Consider the following 17642-nt stretch of genomic DNA (forward strand, 5'->3'; position numbering starts at 1 on the left):
ATAATGACACTTTCTAAGTAGCCTTGTGTGAGTCCCTTTTCTCCTTGTAGTTATATTTTATCATCTTAAAACTAGTTTGTTCTCTTAAGATAAATGACACGTATACAAAGTTTAATTTATTGTTTGGACATTGTATTTTGTTATAAGTATTCTTTAACATGTGTTATATATTTAGTAAAATTATTTAATGCAAGATAAAAGAAGAATCATTTAGTAAAATAAATGAGGATGTGAATAGCATTTTACATACCTCTGAGCCATAGAACATACCTCTTTTCATAGATCTTGGAAATAGTCTGGATAGACATTGCCTAATCCAATTCTTTCATTTTACAGGTGAAGAGTTTGTGGCTGAGACATCACTTGGCCAAAGGAATGGGAAAAAGTTCGTGACTGAGCTGAAACTCTGTTATACTGATTTCCACTTGAATGATTTTCTTTCCCCATTTTGATATGGGAATAGTTGCTTTTCTGGCAGAAAAATTAAGAATATCACAGTACAGGTTAGCGGGGTGGGCTGCCTATTGGAGACTCTTGGGAGCCTTGACCCAGAAGTTTTCGCAGAGCTAGCTTCACTTCCTTGTTCCGCAGAGTGTAAATGAAAGGGTTGAGCATGGGAGTGACTATTGTGTAGAAGATGGCAGGAGCCCCAGTCCCTGCTCCACTGGAGCGAGGCTGCAGGTAGATACAGACGGGTGGTATGTAGTACAGGAACACCACTGTGAGGTGGGAGGTGCAAGTGGAGAAGGCACGCTGCCGGCCTTTTGCTGTGCGGATCTGCAACACTGCAGCCACGATGAAAATGTAGGATATGATGATGAGGATCAGGCAACCTGCTGCCACAATACCAATGTTGGCAAGCATGACTAGCTCATTAATGGTAGTGTCTGCACAGGCCAGCTTTAGCACAGGGGGGATGTCACAAAAGAAGTAGGCAATATGTTGAGGCCCACAGTAGAGTAAGCGGAAGGTGAGGGAAGTATGGATTGCAGAGTGCACAGCACCTATGGCCCAAGTAATACCAGCCAGCCCTGCACACATCTGCCTGTTCATGGCAACTGAGTAGTGTAGGGGTTGACAGATAGCAAGGTAGCGGTCATAGGCCATGACTGTGTACAGAAAACACTCTGTGCTGGCCAGGAAATGGAAGCAGTAAAGCTGTACAGCACAACCCTCAAAGGAGATCACCTTCCCATCAAGAGTCAGTAGGCCTGCCATGACCTTGGGCACTGTCACTGTAGACAAACATGCATCCAGGAAGGAGAGGTGCCCCAGGAAGTGGTACATAGGAGAGCAGAGATGAGGGTCACAGCCCACAGTTGTAAGAATGAGAAGATTCCCAGTCAAGGTGATGCTATAGATGAGGAGGAAGAGGAGGAAGAAAAGGCTAGGATGTTCAGCTGTGTACATCAGACCCTCCAGGAAGAATTAGCTCACCATGGTCTGGTTGGGGTTGTCCATATCCATGGCTTTCACATACACAGAGTGGATAGTTATCCCCTTTGTGCAAAACTCACATCAGCAGACATAATAAATAGTCATTTCCATTTCCTGAAATGTCATTAGCCATTAGGTCATGCCATCTTGGTCTTGCCCATAAATGAGAGAAAGATATATAGGTTCAATTCACTCTTTTGGCCTGTTCTAGTGTTTTCTTGCTGTACTTCCAAAATGAATCTTTTTTTCTTTTTTAAATTATTTATTATTATTTATGCCTACAGCACCTAGTCTTCTTAGGTGGTCTCCCATCTAAGTATTAACCAAGCCCGACCCTGCTTAGCTTCCAAGATCAGACATCGGGCTTGTTCAGGGTGGCATGGCCATAGACCATGGACTGAGGCTCCACTGGGGTGTGAACCCAGGACCTTCTGTGTGTAAAGCAAGACATGTTAACCGCTACACTATGGAACCACATCCCCAAAATGAATTTTTAAATCTTTTTGAGACAATCTTTTTGAGACACATAAAGGACTATAAGGATTATTTGGAGAAATATAATTCCTAAATGATGGCAGTATAAATATAGATTATAAATCTTACTCTCGTGGAACATATATATTTTGCAAATATTCCAGAATTGTATGCTTCTGCTCTCCTAATTTACTCTGTCATACTGCAGATGTGAATAAGCAGGTATTGCCATGTGTCACTAGGGAGTTTCATCCCATCATCTCGGGAGACTTGCCTAGAGTTTAGATGCTGTTACATCAGCCATAAACACAGCAGCCTCCTTCATTCTTCACTCAGAGGGAGTTCTTTGGGATTTCAGCTACCTACAACCAACTCCCAAGTGTATAATAATGAACTCTTACAGAATTAACTAAATAATTATTGGAAAAAGTTGTTCAGTACATTTCACACTCTTTCTGTAAAGCTTTATTTCAGCCTTTTGAGAAATGTTTTCCTGTGCCCTTAGTATCAAGCCTAAATTGATATTTAAAGTTTTCTTTGACTCTTTTCATCCATCACCTCCTAAACCTAATTAGATGTTGCATAATGTAGTTTTTTTTCTTTAAATTGCTGATTTCTGTTGTATTTTCAATTCTCATGGATTTTACTTCATCTTGACTCTGCATATTTTATACCTTTATTTCCACTGTGTTGTTTTATGTCTCATCTCTCACACACTTGTCAAATATATCAAATGATTCTGTATTTAGCTTAAAACAACATGTTTAATTTACCTCTCCCTTTATTGTACTCCACTGCCTAAGGCATAAATTATTTCTCTGTCTAATATTTAATATTACCTATAAACTGTTTTCATTATTATCACAAAGTCTGTATTCCTGAAGAAACTTCTCTTATCTAGGAATGTTGTTTGCCTCATCTTCTACTCAATTTGCCATAATCTTTCTCTGATCTCAACATAGCATTCCTTTTTGAACAGGAAGGCATTCTTTTAATCTTTACCTTGAATATAAAATTACAGGTTTACAATTTCTGTAGCAGAATTTATTTCTATTTATTTTAATTTTTTCCCTAGGCTTTGTTTGACATTTAATTTTATTTTTATTTTTATTTTTTTCAATTATAGTTGAATACAATGTTATATTAGTTTCAAGTGTACAACACAGTGATTGGACATTTATATAACTTACGAAGTGATCACCTCAATAAATCCAGTACCCATCTGGCACCATACATACTTATTACAATACTACTGACTATATTCCCCATGCTAAACTCTACATCCCCATGACTATTTTGTAATTACCAATTTGTACCTCTTAATCCCCTCCTCTCTTCACCTATCCCTCAACTCCCCAATCTAACAATCATCAAAATGATCTCTGTATCTATGAGCTTGTTTCCGTTGTTTATTTGTTTATCCTGTTAGCTAGATTCCACATATGACATTGTCTTTCTCTGTCTAAGTTACTCTACTCAGCACATTACCCTCGAGGTCCATCCATGATGTTGCAGATGGCAAGATTTCATTCTATTTTTGTGGATGAATAATATATATCTATATCTATATATCTATGTACACATATACATATATAGACATATGTGATATAGATATAGATATAGATGATATAGATATAGATATAGATATAGATATAGATATAGATATAGATATAGATATAGATATAGATATAGATATAGATATAACATTTTTTATTCATTCATCTATTGATGACTACCTGGGATGCCTCCATATCTTGGCTACTGTAAATAATACTTCAATGAAAATATGGATTCACATGTTCCTTGAAAGTAGTGTTTTGGGTTCCTTCATTAGTACTATGGGTTTCACTGGCACAGTCTTCCCTGGTCACCTGAGCTGGGTGCTAGGTGTGCCCCTTGCATGGGTAGTTTTTGTCTTCTTGTTGTAGTTGAGGCTTGGTTGCTGTTTGCTTATCAGTGGAAGGGACTGATAATCAAGCTGATTGGTTGTGATGACTGACCGAGTCTAGTGGAGGAGCTGTTGTGCAAGGTCTGGTCAAACAGAGAAGGATTTTCTTTAGCAGGGCTCTGGTGCCTTCACTGTCTTCTTTTTAGATGTGTCATCCTCAGATATGACCTGGGGTGGTGCTCTGGCTCAGACCAAATAAGGCCACTGAGCATGCAGGTTGGGGCCTACTGGGAGGGTCCCTGCCGCAGGCCAAGTTCAGCTGCAGCCTGTGCCCTGCCTGGGGCCACCTGGCATAAACCACCAAGCAACTTCTAGATGACCACCATCCATGCTGGACTTGGAAGTGCCTCAAGAGGTCAAACCACAAACTGAAGCCAGCTAGTGCCGGGCTTGGGGCTGATCAGCAAGAAGTACGGAGCATGCCAAGACCAGACACTGCTTGTTTAGGTTTAGTGAACCTTTAAGAAATTTTAGAAAAGTCCGTAACATCAGCCAAGATAGGCTATTTGTATGGAAAATCCACTGGATGTGGCTTGGGTGGGCCCACAAGTTGGGTGGAGTGGGAACTCAGGAATCACATGAGTCAACGTTGAAGGAGACTCAGATATAGTGCCTGCCTGGGTCTGCAAGCGGGTGGGGGAGGTCTTAACAAAGGAACAATTCCCTCTGCCAGCATTTCTGTCTGGGAGAAAGCTGCCCCTCCAGCCATGGCTCTGTAGCTAGATAACTCAGGTCCTCCCCATATGTCCCTGGTACCTTTCAAGCTACTGCCCAGAGGTGGAACTGAGAGCGAGTGAGTCTGTCAGCGAGTAAGTCTGTATGCAGGCCTCGTAAGAAAAAAGTCTATGACTCCCTCAGCCCTCCATTTCACTCAGCCACTATCTACACTCGTTTTCACAGCCAGAAGTTGTGGGAACTTCTCTTCATGCACTGGAAACCTGTGCTGAGGAGCCCAGTGTGGGGCCGGGACCCATTGCTCTTCGCAGGGGTTGGGGCGGAACCTCTGTAGCCAAGATAGTCCTCCTGATTCTCAACTGCCATATGTGGGTGTGAGACCAGCCCATTTTGCATCTCCATTTCTCCTACCAGTCTTGAGGTGGCCTCTTTTGTGTCCCCAGTTATAGGACTTCTGTTCAGCTAGACTTCAGGGGGCTCCCAATAATGGCTATTCTGTAGTTTAGTTGTATTTTGATGTGATTGCAAGAGGAGGCAAGCACAGTGTTTATCTATTCAGATAACTTGACGAGAAGTCTTGGCATTTTTTTCCCAGCTTTATTGAAATATAATAGACAATTAGTTGTTCATATTTACAGTGTACAACTCAATGAGTTTTTTTCAATTATAGTTGGCATACAATAATATATTAGTTTCAGCTGTATGTCATAGTGATTAGACCTATATAACTCACGAAGTGATCATTCCACTAAATCTAGAACCCTCTTCCTCTCTTACATATGTATTACAACATTGTTATCTATTTTCCTTATGCTTCGCTTTATATCTCCATGACTGTTTTGTAACTATCCATTTGTACTTCTTAATCCCTTTGCCCTTTTTCACCATCTGCCTATCCCCCTCCTGTCTAGTAGCCCTCAAAATATTCTCTATATCTATGAGTTTGTCTCCATTTTTGTTGTTGTTGTTTATTTTGTTCTTTAGATTCCACATGTATGTGAAATAATGTGGTATTTGTTTTTATCTGACTAACTTCATTCAGTGCAATACCATTTAGGTCCATCAAGGCAAGATCTTTTTCCATCCCCTTCCTTTTAGTCTGTGTATGTCTTTAACTCTGAATTGAGTTTGTTATAGGCAGCATATGTAGGGGTCTTGTTTTCTTATCCTTTCAGCCACTTTACCTTTTTTGTTGGAGCATTGAATTATTTTCCGTTTGAGGTACTTGTTGATAGAAATATATTTATTCCCATTCTGTATTCATGTTTTTGATACATGCTTTTCTTCTTCTTAAAGAAGTCCCTCCAACATTTCCTATAATACTGGCTTGGTGTTGATAAATTTCTTTAGCTTATTTTTGTCTGGGAAGCTCTTCATCTGTCCTTTGACTCTAAATGATAGTTTTGCTGGATAAAGTATTTTCGGTTGTAGATCCTGGGTTTTCATCACATCAAATATTTTGTGCCAAGCCCATCTGTTTCGCAGGTTTCTTTTTTGAAAAATTAGCTGCAGTCTTATGGGTGCTCCCTTGTAGGTAACTAACTGCTTTTCTCTTGCCGCTTTTAAGATTCTCTCTTTGTATTTAACTTTGGCTTTCTAATTATGATGTGTCTTGTTGTGGGCCTCTTTGGGTTCTTCTTTCTTGGGACTCTCTGAGCTTCCTGAGGTTGTATGTCTATTTCCTTCACCAAGTGAGGGAAATTTTCCATCATTATTTCTTCAAATAGTTTTCAACTTCTTGTTCTCCCTCTTCTCCTTCAGGTACCCCATGACACGGACATTTTTGCATTTAATTTTTTCCCATAGGCTCCTTAAATTATTATGATATCCTTGGCTTCTTTTTTCTTGCTGTTCTGAGTTGGTGTCCTTGGCTTACCCATCCTCTATATCAGTGGTTTGATCCTCTTCTTCATTCACTCTTTTAATTCCCTCTAATATATTCTTCATCTCAGATAATGTATTCTTTATTTATGACTGATTCTCTTTTGTAATTTCCATTTCCATTTTTATGTTTTTTATCTCTTTGTTAAAGTTCTCACTGATTTTATCTACTCTCCTCCTAAGTTCATTCAGCATCTTTATAACCAGTGTTTTGAATTCTGCATCCATTAGATTGTTTTACTCCATTTTTCCTTGATCTCTGTTCTGTTCTTTCATATGGTTTCTGCTTCTTTGTATTCCTATTTTGACTGCCTTTCTGTGACTACTTATATGTACGAAGAAAAGCTCTTAAATCTCCCAGTCTTCTTAGTGTGGCTTTGTGTATTAGGTGTCCAGAGGCACAGTCCTAAGAGGGTTTCAGCTGCAGGCCAAGTTTAGCCCCAGCCTGTGTCTCTCCAAGTCCACCTGTTAAGATTCAGCAAACAATCCATAGATGCTGTGTTTGTAGTTGCCCCAAGAGGCCACAGCAGAAATCGAGGTCAGCTGTCTCCAGTGTGGTCTTGGAGCTACTTGGTAAGGGACACAAGACTCACTGAGGACACAACTGGATTGGCTTGGGAGGGGCCACGAATTGGGAGAGCTGGAGTTTCAGGGAATCCTCTGAGCAGAGAAATCTCTGTTACTCAGTTTGATGATACTCAGCTATGGCAGAGGTGTGTCCCTCTCGCTGGGATGGGGTAGGATTCAACAGAGGAACAACGAATACTGCAGGCACTTCTGCCTGGGAGAAAGTCTCACCTCTAGCCCCTGCTCTGACAACTCAGTGTCCTCCTGCAAGTCCCCAGTGCTCCCCAAGCAGCCTACCAGGCTCTGGTACTCAGAGTGAGCGAGTCCATCATCATGAAAGTTCACTCATGGACATGGCCCCTTTAAGAGGTGTCTGAAGCCACTGGCTGCTGCTGCAGTAGTCTCTGTCTCACTCGGCCTTGCATCTTCACCCCCTCCTCCCTTCTACCATTGTAGATTGGTGTCTTATTTCGCTCCCTAGTTGTAGTGCTTCTGTTCATCTAGACCTACTGGCGACCTACTGTTTGCTCCATTTTTCCATCACACCTTTGATGTGGTCGCAAGAGGGGATGCGCAAGAAAGCCTCTATCAGCTATGCCATTTTGCCTGGTCTTCTTGGCATTATTATATTAAATTTATTGGGGTGACATTGGTTAGTAAAATTATATGGGTTTCAGTTGTACAATTCTATAACACTTCATCTGTATATTGCATTGTGTGTTCACTCTCAAAGTCAAATCTCCTTCTCTCGCCATATATTTAACTCCCTTTACCCTTTTTTTTTTTAACCTCCTGCTTCTCATTTCCTCTGGTGACCACTAAACTGTTGTATGTGTCTACAGGTTTTTGTTTGTTAGTCTTGTTTTTTTGTTGTTTTCAGTTTTATATCCCACATGAGTGAAATCATATGGTTCTCAACATTTTCTTTCTGATTTATTTCACTTAACAAGATCATTTCAAGATTCATCCATGTTGTCACAAATGGCAGTATTTCATCTTTTCTTATGGCTAAGTAACATTCTATTATATATATGTGCCACATCTTCTTTACCCAATTATTTATCAAAGGGTACTTTGATTGTTTCCATATCTTGGCCACCGTGAATAATGCTGCTCTAGTCATTGCAGTGAATATATTTTTTTGCATAAATGTTTTCAATTTGCGGGATGGAGGAAGGGAGATACCAGAAGAGGAATTTCTGAGTAATATGGTAATTCTATTCTTAATTTTTTGAGGAACCTCCATACTGTTTTCCATAGTCGTTGTACCAATTTACATCCCACCAGCAGTGTATGGAGGTTTCTTTTTCCCCACAACCTCTCCAACACTTGTTATCTCTTGTCTTACTGATAATAGTCATTCTAACATGTGTAAGGTAGTATGTCATTGTGGTTTTAGTTTGTATGTCCATGATAATTAGTGAAGTGGTGCATCTTTTCATATGTCTGTTGGCCATTTGTATGTCTTCTTAGGAGAAGTGTCTTCAGGTCCTCTGCCCATTTTTTTAAACTGGATTTTTTTTTTTATTGTTATTGAGTTGTATATTTTGTATATTTTGGATATTAGTCCCTTATCAGAGGAGTTGTTTGCAAATACTTTCTCCCATTGGGATGGTTGCCTCTTTGTTTTTTGTTTTTTTGTTTTTTGTTTTCCGTGCAGAAGCTTTTTAGTTTGATATAGTCTTATTCATTTATTTTTGCTTTTACTTCTCTTGCCTTTGAGGTCGAATGCATAAAATCCTCTCTAAATTGCGTAGAAGAAAACGGAGGTACTAAAATATTTTGATTTCTTCCTTGATCATACTGTTAACCCACTTATTGTTTAGTAGCATGTTATTTAGCCTTCAAGTGTTTGTGTGTTTTTCAGTTTTTTTCTTGTTATTGATTTCTAGTTTCATACCCTTGTGATCAGAGAAAAAGCTTGATACGATTTCAGTGTTCTTAAATTTACTGAGATTTATTTTGTGACCTAACATGGTATATACTGAACAAATGTTACATGTAAATTTGAAAATAATTTATATTCTTCTGCTTTGGGGTGAAATGCTTTAAAAATATTAATTAAATCCATCTGGTCTAATGTGTTGTTTAAAGCCACTGTTTCCTTGTTGATTTTCTATCTGGATGATCTACCTACTGATGTCAATGAGGTGTTAAATTCCCTAAAATTACTATATTATTGTTGATCTCTCCCTTGATGTTCATCAATATTTGCTTTATATATTTAGTTGCTTCTATGTTGGGTGTGTTTATGTTTACAAAGGTTATATTCGCTCGTCAGAATGATTCCTTGATTATGTAGTGTCCTTTGTCTTTTATTATAGCCTTTTTTTAAGTCTAATTTTGTCTGATATAAATATTGATACTTTAGCCTTCTGTTTTGATTTGCATGCAATATCTTTTTTTATCCCTTTACTTTTAGTCTCTGTGTGTCTTTTTATCTGAAGTGGGTCACTTGTAGATAACATATGTATGGGTCTTGTTCTCTCATCCATTCAGCTATCCTATTTTTTTATTAGAACATTTAATACATTTACATTTAAAGTGATTATCGATAGCTACATAGTTATTGCTATTTTATTATTCATATTTATGCTCTTTATTTTTTACTCCCAGATAAATGTAAAGGTAAATATAAAGAAGTCCCTTTAACATTTCTTGTAATACCGGTTTGGTAGTAATGAATTCCTTTAGCTTTTTTTTGTCTGGGAAACTCTCTCTCCTTCAATTTTAAATGATAGCTTTGCTAGATAGAATATTCTTGGTTGTAGATCCTTGCTTTTCATCACTTTGACTATTTCATGCCAATCTCTTTGGCCTGCAAAATTTCTATTGAGAAATCAGCTGACAGTCTATGGGAGCCTCCTTATAGGTAACTAACTGCTTTTCTCTTGCTGCTTTTAAGATTAACTCTCTGTCTTTAACCTTCAGCATTTTACTTATAACGTGTCTTGATGTGTGCCTCTTGGGTTCATCTTGTTCGGAATTCTCTGCACTTTAGGGTTTGTATGCCTATTTCCTTCACCAGGTTAAAAAAAAATTCAGTCATTATATCTTCAAATAAATTTTCAATTCCTTCCTCTCTCTCTTCTTCTTCTAGTACCTCTATGATATAAATTTTACATTTATACTCAATGTTTTCCCACAGATCCCTTTAACTATCCTTATTTTTTTTAAGTTCTTTTTTAAAAAATTTTTTAGTTTTGATTGTGTGTTTTTTGCTACCTTGTCTTTCAAATTGCTGATTCCATTGTCTGCTTTATCTGATCTGCTCTTGATTCTTTCTAGTGTATTCTTCATTTTAGTTATTGTATTCTTTATTTCCGACTTTATGTTTTCCTCTTTTATGTTTTCTATGCTTTTAAAAATATTTACTATCTCTGTTGAAATTTTCACTGAGTTCATCTATTTTCCCCCCAAGTTTGTTGAGCATCATTGTAGCCAGTTTTTTGAACTCTGTTATCTGGTAGATTGCTTGCCTCTATTTAATTTAGTTTTTTTTTTCTTCTTCTTCTTTTCTGGAGTTTCTCCTCTTCTTTCATTTTGGGCATGTTTCTTTGTCTCCTCATTTTGGCTGCCTTTCTATGTTTGTTTCTATGTATTAGGTAAATGTGCTATGTCTCCCAGTCTTTGAGTAGAGTGGACCTATGTAGTCGATGTCCTGTGGAATCCAGTGGCACAGTCTCCCTGTTCACCTTAGCAGGGTGCTCCCGGAATGTCTCTTCTGTGGATTGTGTGAGCCTTCTTGTTGTAGTTAAGACCTGATTGCTGTTGGCACATCAGCGGGTGGTGTTGGACCCTCAGGCTGACTAGGTGTGAGGATTGGCAAGGACCACAGCCTACAAGCTGTTGTGTGGTGGCTGACCCCATGGAGCAGAGTTTGTCTCAGTGGGCTGGTGCCTGCTGAGACCACTCTTTGAGTATGCCATTTGTGGAGCTAATCAAGTAGTGCTCTGCTGTGGACTAAAGCCAGCTACTGGGTATATTGGTTCCAGAGACTCTTAGGAGGGGCTCCTGTGTAGGCCAAGGCCAGCTGCTGCCTGTGACTGGCTCAGGGCTACCTAGTAGGAGCCAGAAAGCTATCTTTGGTTGTTGCTGGACCTGGAGGAGCATGGGAGAGGTGACATTTGAATTGAAGTCAGCTGAAATCAGTACCAGGCCTGGAGCCTCTCAGCAAAAGGCACAGTGGACTCCAAAGTCTGTTGTTGCTTGCGAGCTGCCACTCAATAAAAGACACACGGCACACTGAGGCCAGCCACCACCTGCCTGGGGCCTGTAGGCCTTTGAGAGTTTTTAAGAAAGATTTCTGTGTGGGCCAAGGCCAGACACCTGTCACTGAAAGAGCCTCAAACAGTGTGCAAATAGGGTGGAGCAAGTTTTCAGGGAGTCTTTAGGGTGGGTGAGTAGTGTTCACCAGGCTAATGTAGATTTAGATTTTGCCATGTGGAAGGATTGCTCAACACAGGATAGATAGTACCTGCCTACTGGTTGTGTGAGAAGATGGCTCATCACAAGGACAATGATGGCTGTCCCTCCAGTTCTTGTCCTGACTCCTCACAATTCTTTTTCTCTCTCTGGTGTCCCCCAAGTTGCTGTCCCTCTACTAGAGCCCAGGGTGAGTGCTTGTGACCAAGTAAATTGGTGCATAGGCCCTTTAAGAGGATGCTTGGTTTTCCAGCATCCTCTCATCTCATCCAAATGGATAAAATTCCCACTGACTTTCACAGCCAGATCTTGCGGGGGTTCAATTTCCCAGAACTGGACTCTTCACTGCTCAGGTGAGATCTCAGCCATCGAGATATCCCTCTTGATTCTCAACCACCACACGTGGGTGTGGGGCCAGCCTGTTTGCATTTGCCCTTCCTACCAGTCTTGATGTTCTTCTTCTTTATATGCTTAGTTACAAAATTTCTGTTCAGCTAGTCTTCAGATGGTTTTCCAGGTTGATTATTCTATAATTTAGTTGTAAACTTGATGTGGTTATGTGCAGAGGTGATCACAGAGTTTACCTATTTTGCCATCTTGACTGGCACTCTTTAATTTTTTTCTTTAATGTCTTATAATTTTCATTATACAACTTTTTCTCCTTGATCAAATTTACTTATTGTTATTTTGTTCCATTCGATGAAATCATCATGAGATTATTTTTTGATTTCCCTTGATCACTCATTATTATTGCATACAAATGTAAGAGATTTCTGTATATTAATTTTGTATCCTGATACTTTAATGATTTTGTTTATTTATTCTAATAATTTTTTGGTGAGTCTTTAGGGATTTTTTACATACACTACCATGTCATATGCAAATAATGACAGTTTTACTTTTTCTTTTCCAGTTTACATGCCTTTTAATTCTTTTTTCTTGTCTGATTGCTGTAAATAAGTTTTCCAAAGCTATATTGAATAAGGGTGGTGATCTTGGGCATTTTTGTCTTGTTTCTGATTTTATAGAAAAATTTTTCAGCTTTTCATTGTTGAGTATGTGATTAGCTGTGGGTTTATCATATGTTGAGATGTATTTTTTATATGCCCTCTTTGTTGAGAGTTTTTACCATAAATGAATGTAGAACTTTGTCAAGTGCTTTTTCTTCATCTATTGAAATGATTATATAATATTTATTTTTGGTTTTGTTGATGTGATGTATCACATAATTGATTGGTGGATCACGAACCATCCTTACATCCTTGAGATAAATCCCACTTTGACGATGGTGTATAATATTTTTAATGTATCATTGAATTTCGTTTGCTAGTATTTTGCTGAGAATTTTTGCATCAGTGCTTATTAGGCATAATGTCCCATAATTTTATTTTTCTTCCTTCCTTCCTTCCTCCCTCCCTCCCTCCCTCCCTCCCTCCCATTTCTTTTTCTTTCTTTTCTGCTTTTGTCTTTCTTTCTTTCTTTTCTTTCTTTCTTTCTTTCCAAACTTTCTTTCTTTCTTTCTTTCTTTCTTTCTTTCTTTCTTTCTTTCTTTCAGTAGTATCTTTGTCTGGTTTTGATATCAGGGTAATGCTGTCCTTGTAGAATAAGTATGGAAGCATTTCTTCTTCTTCTTCAGTTTTTTTGAATAGATTGAGAAGGATAAGTATTAATTCTTCTTTGAACATGTATTTTAAAATTCATCTGTGAAGCCAGGATTGTTGGGAGGATTTTCTTTTCATTTTTCATTAAAAAAAAAATTATTGCTTCAATTTCATTTCAAATAATTTGTTCAGATTCTGTTTCTTCCTGGTTTAGTATTGGAAGATTGTACATTTCTAGAAACATGTATTTTTTCATTTCTAGGTGATGGTTGTAGTCTCTCCTCTTTTATTTCTGATTTTATTTTCGGAATTCTCCCTTCTTCTCTCAACGTGTCTAGCTAAAGGTTTGTTAATTTTGTTTGCCCTTACACACACACAATAAAACAGCTTAGTTTCATTAAACTTTTCTATTGTTTGTGTGTGTGTGTGTGTGTGTCTTATTTATGTCTGCTCTTATCTTTATTTGCATGTTCTACGTACTTTTGTTTGCTCTTCTTTTCTATTAACTTTAGGTGTAAAGTTAATTTTTATTGGGATTTTTCTTGTTTCTAAAAGTAGGCCTGTAGAAATGTAAACTTTCCTCTTAAAATTGCTTTTGCTGAGTCACAAAACTTTTGTGGAGTTGCGTTTTTATTTTCATTTGTCTCAAGATATTTTTGGATTTTCTGTTTGATTTCCTCTTTACTACTGATTTTTTTAGTAGCATATTGTTTAGTGTCTGCTTGTTTGTGCTTTTTCCAATATTTTTTTTTTCCTTGGAGTTGATTTTTAGTTTTATACCATGGTGGCCAGAAAAAAAATGCTTTATTTGATTTCAATCTTCTTGAATTTATTGAGACTTGTTTTGTGGTTTAATATGTAATTAACCTTAAGAATGTTCTATGTGAACTTGAAAAAATTGAGTATTCTGCTGTGTTTGGATGAAATGTTCTAAAATGTCTATTAGTTTATTCTGACTTAATGTGACAAATAAGGACATTATTTCCTTATTAATGCTCCATCTGGATAATGTGCTAGTGTTAGTGGGGTATTAAAGTCCAGTATTATTATTGTACTGCTATTAATTTATCTTTTCATGTCCTTTAATATTGGCTTTATATATTTAGCTTTTCCTATGTTAAGTGTATAAATATTTATAGTTTATAATTGTTATAACTTCTTGAAATTAACTTTTTAATCATTATGTAATATCCTTCTTTGTTTCTTTTTACATTTCTTTGTTTTAAAGTCTATTGTGTCATATATGAGTATTGCCACTCAGCTTTCTTACTCTTTCTATTTGCATGAAACATATTTTTCCATCCCTTTACTTTCAGCTTGTGCATATCTTTCAATCTCAAGTGAGTCTCTCATTGGTAGCAATAGATGGGTCTTGTTTTTTTATTCATTTACCCTCTATATGTATTTTAATTGGAACATTTATTTTATTTATATTTAATTATTGATAGATATGTATTTATTGCTATTTTGTTAATTGTTTTTTGGTGGGTTTTGTGTTTTGTTCTCTCCTTGATCTTTTTCCTTTTGGTTTGCTGGTTTCACTTGATGTTTTGTTTGGATACTTTTCTCTTTATTTTTTGTGTAATTTTTTGTAGCTTTTTGGCTTATGGTCACCGTGAGGTTCATGTATACCTATGTACATCTATAGCAGTCTATTTCAGTCACATAGGCTTTTAAGTTTAAATATATTCTAACGGCACTGTATTTTCAGTTCCCCCTCTATACTTTGTTTTTGAAATCAGATTTTATATATTTTTGTTTTGTGTATCCCCTGATTATTTTAGTTATAGTTAATTTTTCTATTTTTGTCCTTTAACCTTTATATTACCAGTTTAAGTGGCTGATTCATTGTGTTAACTCTGTATTTGCCATTTCCTGTGAGATTTTTTGTTTCTTTTCTCTATTTTCTTATTTCTGGTTAGGCCTTTTATTTTCTGCATAAAGAAGACTCTTTAACATCTCTTGTAAATCTGGTTTAGTGATGATGAACACATTTAGTTTATGCTTTCTAGGAAACTCTATTTCTTTTTCAGTTGTAAACAATAATCTTGCCATATATAATATTCTAGATTATATTCCTTTCTTTCATCACTTTAAATATTTCCTGCCACTCTCTTCTGGTGTGTAAAGTTTTTGCTGAGAAATCAGCTGATTACCTTATGGGGTTTTACTTGTATGTGACTTATTGTTTTCTTCATACTGCCCTTAAAATAGTCTCTTTATCCTTAACTTTTGTCATTTTAATTACAATCTATCTTGATGCGAGCATTTTTGGATTCATCTTGTTTGGAACTCTCTGTGCTTCCTGGACCTAGATGTCTATTTCATTTCCCAGATTAGGAAAGTTTTCAGCCATTATTTCTTTAAATATATTTTCTGACCCTTTCTCTATTTCTTCTCTTTTTTGGATCACTATAATGCAAATGTTATTGTGCTCGATGTTGTTTCAGAGGTCCCTTAAACTATCCTCATTAAAAATATATATATATGTGTGTGTATATATATATGTATATGTGTGTGTGTGTGTGTGTGTGTGTGTGTGTGTGTGTATATGTATGTGTTGTTTTTAAATAAATTCTTCTGAGAGACACCTGAAAAACAAATGAACAGCTACTGCAGAACAAAGAATAGAGAGAGAGACCACATAGAGAGACTGAGGAACCAAGGGAGCTCTCCAGAATCTGAGGGAATCTACCAGGACGGGAAGAGGCATTGAATGACATTGTTTGCATAGTGCAAGCAGGAGCTTTATCCAGATATATATATATATATATATATATATATGTTTTTCTGATTGGTTGATTTCCACTGTTCTGTTTTCTGGGTGGCTAATCTGTTCTGTATTAACTAATTTACTGCTGCTGGAGCCTGGTCTGGGCTGGGGATCCCTGTTAGGAAGCATGCTGATATACCCTGTTGGCTCTCTCTTATTCAGAGGGGGGCTTCCCAGCATGAAAACATGCTGTGGCTTCTTACTGGTTCTGATTTTGTGCCAGGTGGGGCAGCCCAGTGGGTGTGTGCAGCAGTGGCCTGGTATAGGAAAGCCTCAGCTCCCTGTTGGATTTGTTGGATTAAGCTCTGGATCAAGAGGCCCTGTGCATGCCTAATATGGTGTCCTCTTGTTTTTGCTGGAGGTGTGGCTAGGGATGTGCTCCGGTAGCCTTGCAGATCAGCCAAGCATCTGGATAAAGTTCCTGCTTGCACTATGCAAACAATGTCATTCAATGCCTCTTCTCGTCCTGGTAGATTCCCTCAGATTCTGGAGAGCTCCTTTGGTTCCTCAGTCTTCTCTATGTGGTCTCTCTCTCTATTCTTTGTTCTGCAGTAGCTGTTCATTTGTTTTTCAGGTGTCTCTCAGAAGAATTTATTTAAATATAAGTGTGCATTTGATGTGTTCATGGGAGGGGGAAGCACCACATACTCTTATGGTGCCATCTCAACACATTTCCCAGGATATTTTAATATTGGGAAACCCTTATTGTAATTTGCCACATTAAGAAATTAATAGGAGGAGAAAATATCCTCAAATAAATTAAAACAAATAAAATTTGGTAATCATTGGAAGAATATTTTACTAAAATAATAATTTAAAGCAACTTTAAAAGCAAGATAAATGATAACAATCATAATCATTTTAGAGACATTACATCTAAAGGTGGACATTTTGCTATATTTCCTTTAAAGTCAGGTAAAATCAAAAATGCCTTTTTTATCCATTACTACTTAAAAGTTATTAAATATCCTAGACAATATAATAAAGAAAAAGAGAAAACGATTATGTAGAAGAAACAAACTTAGTTTTGTTTTATAAATCAGGAACAAACCAGAGTTGTATTGATTAAAAATCAGCAGGTGCTTTGAGAAATTTCAAGGGAATTCTTTCTGAATTAGATTTTTTAGAGTGACGTCAGAAACATGACAGAGTGAGAAATGTCCCCAGATCTCTTCCCTTAAAACAACAATAAGGTGAACATCTATAACTCAACAAAAACACCCAACCTGCATACAAGCACGTCAAACAAGGGATTTGCAAATAAGAGATATCACAGGTCAGAACCATGAGAGTTGGGTAGTAGACTGGGAGGGACAAAGAAGGAGCCTCTCGCAGCCTGAGCGCCCTGCAGAAGGAAAGGGAAGGCAGAAGACATGGTGGGTTTCCTGAATAGCCCAGCCTGAGAGAGCAGTAAACTCTACCCAGCAGCAGTGCCCAAAGATCAGAGCAGAAAGCAGAGAAGTGGATATGGCAGAGAAATGGAGAAGAAGAAAAGCAACAGTTAATTATTACCAGCCATAGTTGCAAAAAGTGAGGATGAGTCATAGCCTCCATCCACCAAGCCAGATGGTGACTCCCCTCATATACTCCAAACTGAACACCATGGAACCCCAAGGGACTCTGAGAAATGCTACTAAAACTGTCGTTAATAGTGACAGATACTGAGATTGAGGGTAGAGAGTGTGATTCAAAATTTATAAGAAAAAAAGGCAATATTAAGACTTTATACAAATAAAGCAGGGATCCAAGAGGCTTAGAAGCCACCTACTGGAAAGCAAAAGATAAATGTGTTCTTAGCAACAGGCTAAAGAGAGATATTTATATATAAAAAAAAAATCTTCATTCTGGTAAGAAACAAAAA

General features: G+C 37.5%; 1 protein-coding gene and 1 pseudogene across 1 annotated transcript; both read right to left on the reverse strand.

The window, feature by feature from the left end:
* Window positions 1–504: 504 nt before the first annotated feature.
* OR10S1 (olfactory receptor family 10 subfamily S member 1) lies at window positions 505–1461 on the reverse strand. Its single transcript, XM_039874849.1, is given in 1 exon segment — window positions 505–1461. A coding segment is annotated over 1 exon segment (957 nt).
* A 251-nt stretch (window positions 1462–1712) lies between these two features.
* On the reverse strand, window positions 1713–1828 carry LOC120612423 (uncharacterized; annotated as a pseudogene).
* Window positions 1829–17642: the final 15814 nt, after the last annotated feature.

Source organism: Pteropus medius, unplaced genomic scaffold (assembly GCF_902729225.1).
Source record: "Pteropus medius unplaced genomic scaffold, Ma_sr-lr_union100, whole genome shotgun sequence".
NCBI classification, from domain to species: Eukaryota; Metazoa; Chordata; class Mammalia; order Chiroptera; family Pteropodidae; genus Pteropus; species Pteropus medius.